This window comes from Palaemon carinicauda, unplaced genomic scaffold, assembly GCF_036898095.1.
Source record: "Palaemon carinicauda isolate YSFRI2023 unplaced genomic scaffold, ASM3689809v2 scaffold72, whole genome shotgun sequence".
Taxonomy (NCBI): Eukaryota; Metazoa; Arthropoda; class Malacostraca; order Decapoda; family Palaemonidae; genus Palaemon; species Palaemon carinicauda.
Window position 1 is genome coordinate 157,015 of NW_027172005.1, and position 2,986 is coordinate 160,000.

The following is a 2,986-nucleotide window of genomic DNA, read 5'->3' on the forward strand; positions in this document are numbered from 1 at the left end:
AGTGAGGAAAGGAAATAAGGAAATAAATAAATGATGAGATCCACGATTGAGTTTATCCGTATAACTCTGAACTTACTTATCGTTATTACACTTTTTTTAAGACATTTTAGTTGGAGTAGGACAATCATCATCACCATGTTAGCATAATCACACATTTTAATTCAATTTATTACAGATTTTGATTATGATTTAAGGTAGCCTACTACCGTAACATTTTGGGTAGGCCTAGTCGTGGCATACACTCGTCAACCTATTGAATTCTGGGGTGCCAATTCTTCTAGAAATTCAGTTATTCATTGATTCCTACCGACATTCTAGAATGAAATTTAGGTTTTCAAAAGAATAAATACTCTACCATGTTCCTCAAAGTAGCATTTATTTAAATAACCAAGTAAAATAATAAGATTTCCACACTTGAACTGGCCAAGTAGGCCTTTTAGTAGAATTTATTTAAATAACCAAGTAAAATTATAAGATTTCCACACTTGAGCTCGCCAAGTAGGCGTACCATAATTGCAGTATTGAGAACTATAAATGAATTTTGATATTTATCAAAGAGGATACTTGTAAATTATTGTTCCGTCAGTACAAATATTTTTTTTATTCTTTTATTTTTTGAGTCTCATGGACAATGTTTCGTTAATCCTTTTTTAAGTAGCCTATAATTCAAGTCAATTTTGTATATAAATTTATCTGTTCACATGATTTTTTAATCTTGATATAGGGGTGTGGTACTTCAGCTGATTAACCCTTTTACCCCCGGGCTCTTTGGAAATTTCCAACCCTTAACCCCCAGGGGGTTATTTTTTTCCCAGCACATTTTGCATCATAACAGCCTTAATTTTTGTCATAGAGAGATCAGGTTGGTCTCATTCTCTTGGAAAATGCTTGAATTTACTCAAAAAATTATCAAAAATATGAAGAAAAAAATTTTTTATAGCATTTTTTTGCGAGGACGTACCGGTACGTCCATGGGGGTAAAGGGATGAGTTTTGTGAAATGTACCAGTACGTCCTTTTGGGGGTATTAAACCAGGAAGAGATAGTTATCCTTCCTAACGCCTTGAACGGGTTCTGGCTGGCTGTCTGGCTACGCTTATGTGTATCTGAATCTATCTAATTACTGCATCTCTATTGAACAGTGGTGCCAGATATGGGGATTTATCCCTACATTTGGGAATTTATCCCTAGATTTGGAGATTTTTGAATGACTGATGACGATATTCTGTACATATTTCTATAAAGGAGAAACAGAGATGAGTAAACCTTTATATTATTGCAATTAGTTTACTTAGAATTACATGAAGTATAGTGAGTCATTTTTATATTAGTAAAACATACATGATCAGAAGAAAATACATTTCTGGAAATGGGGATTTTTGTGTGGTTTTGGGGATTTTTCATCATGGGTTTTAGGGATATTTAGACTAACCCATCTGGCAACACTGCTTTTGAAGTCTTCAGTCAAGAATGATGACATCGATATGTTTCGAAAGACGTGCTATTCTCCGAAGTGGAAAGTGAGATGCTGTTGTTATTCGAGGCACACAGGTATAATCCTGTAAGATAAAATAATGCGAAAATTATTAGTTTTATTATTACTAGGTAAATAAAACCCTATTTGGAAAAGCATAACTTCAAAAGTTCAAAGTTGGAGCAAATGCTTTTTTGTTGACCAGGCGGACATGAGTCTTTTTATAGTTTATATATGTGACATATTTGTTTTTGACGTTGTTAATAGTTTATATGTGACATGTCTGTTTTGACATTACTTTTTTTAGAATGATTTATTGTTAATTTGTTCTCTTCAGTTATTTATTTCCTTATTTCCTTTCCTCACTGGGCTATTTTTCCCTATTGGAGCCCCTGGGCTTATAGCATCTTGCTTTTCCAATTAGGGTTGTAGCTTGGATAGTAATAATAATAATAATAATAATAATAATAATAATAATAATAACAGGGAAAATAGCTCAGTGAGGAAAGTAAATAAGAAAATAAACTACGAGAGAAATGATTTGCAATATGAAATATATTAAAAACAGTAACAATATTGAAATAGATCTTCCAGTTATAGATTATAAAATATTAAACAAAACAGAGGAAGAGAAATAAGATAGAATAGTGTACCCTCAAGCAAGAGAACTCTAACCCAAGAGAGTGGAAGACCATGGTACAGAAGCTATGGCACTTTCCAAGATTGGAGAACAATGGTTTGATTTTGGAGTGTCATTCTCCTAAAAAGAGCTGTTTACCATAGCTAAAGAGTCTCTGCTTCCCTTACTAAGAGGAAAGTAGCCACTGAATGATTTTAGTGTAGTAGTTAACCCCTTGAGTAAAGATGAATTGTTTGGTAATATAAGTGTTGTCAAGTGGATGAGGACAGAGGAGAATGTGGAAAGAATAGGCCAGGCTATTCGATGGATGTGTAGGCAAAGGGAAAGTGAGCAGTAACCAGAGAGATGGATCCAATGTAGCACTGTCTGGCCAGTCAAAGGACCCCATAACTCTCTAGCGATAGTATCTCAACGGGTGGCTGGTGCGCTGGCCAACCTACACACAATATATCAGATTTGTTACTATTTCCATAATGGCAATCTGAAAACAGCCTTTATTATTGCATTCCTCAGGCTTCCCTTCGGTCACTTGACTCAAACGAACTCACCTGTCTGCTTGTGGCGGATTGTGCAGGACTGGGAGCCCAGTTCCTTGCTGATCACGAAGAGTCTGGGGTCGTTGGAGGCAGTTAACCCCAGTCCGTTGCCTGTTCCACTCTGGTTAGGATTAAAAGTTGAAATTTATACTACTATTTTTTCTTCTATTCAATATCTTTGTCAGCATTAGACATTAATAGTGAGCATATCTCTGATTTGTTAAGTGTCATCATTATTATCATCACCATATTGAATATTCTTATTACTATTATCAAAATTATCTAAACGAGAATTTCTCATAAGGCCGGGAGCACACTAGCGACTCTGTGGCGCCAC

General features: G+C 35.1%; 1 protein-coding gene across 1 annotated transcript in view; it reads right to left on the bottom strand.

Annotated features, from left to right (window-relative positions):
• Positions 1-1,463: 1,463 nt before the first annotated feature.
• The window catches only part of LOC137637415 (uncharacterized), an 11,453-nt gene continuing 9,930 nt past the window's right edge, over positions 1,464-2,986 (bottom strand). The window contains exons 6-7 of the mRNA XM_068369614.1: positions 2,662-2,770; positions 1,464-1,558 (exon numbers count right to left, since the gene is read on the bottom strand). Coding sequence (XP_068225715.1) covers positions 1,464-1,558; positions 2,662-2,770 — 204 coding nt within the window. The remainder of the gene's footprint in view (positions 1,559-2,661; positions 2,771-2,986) is intronic.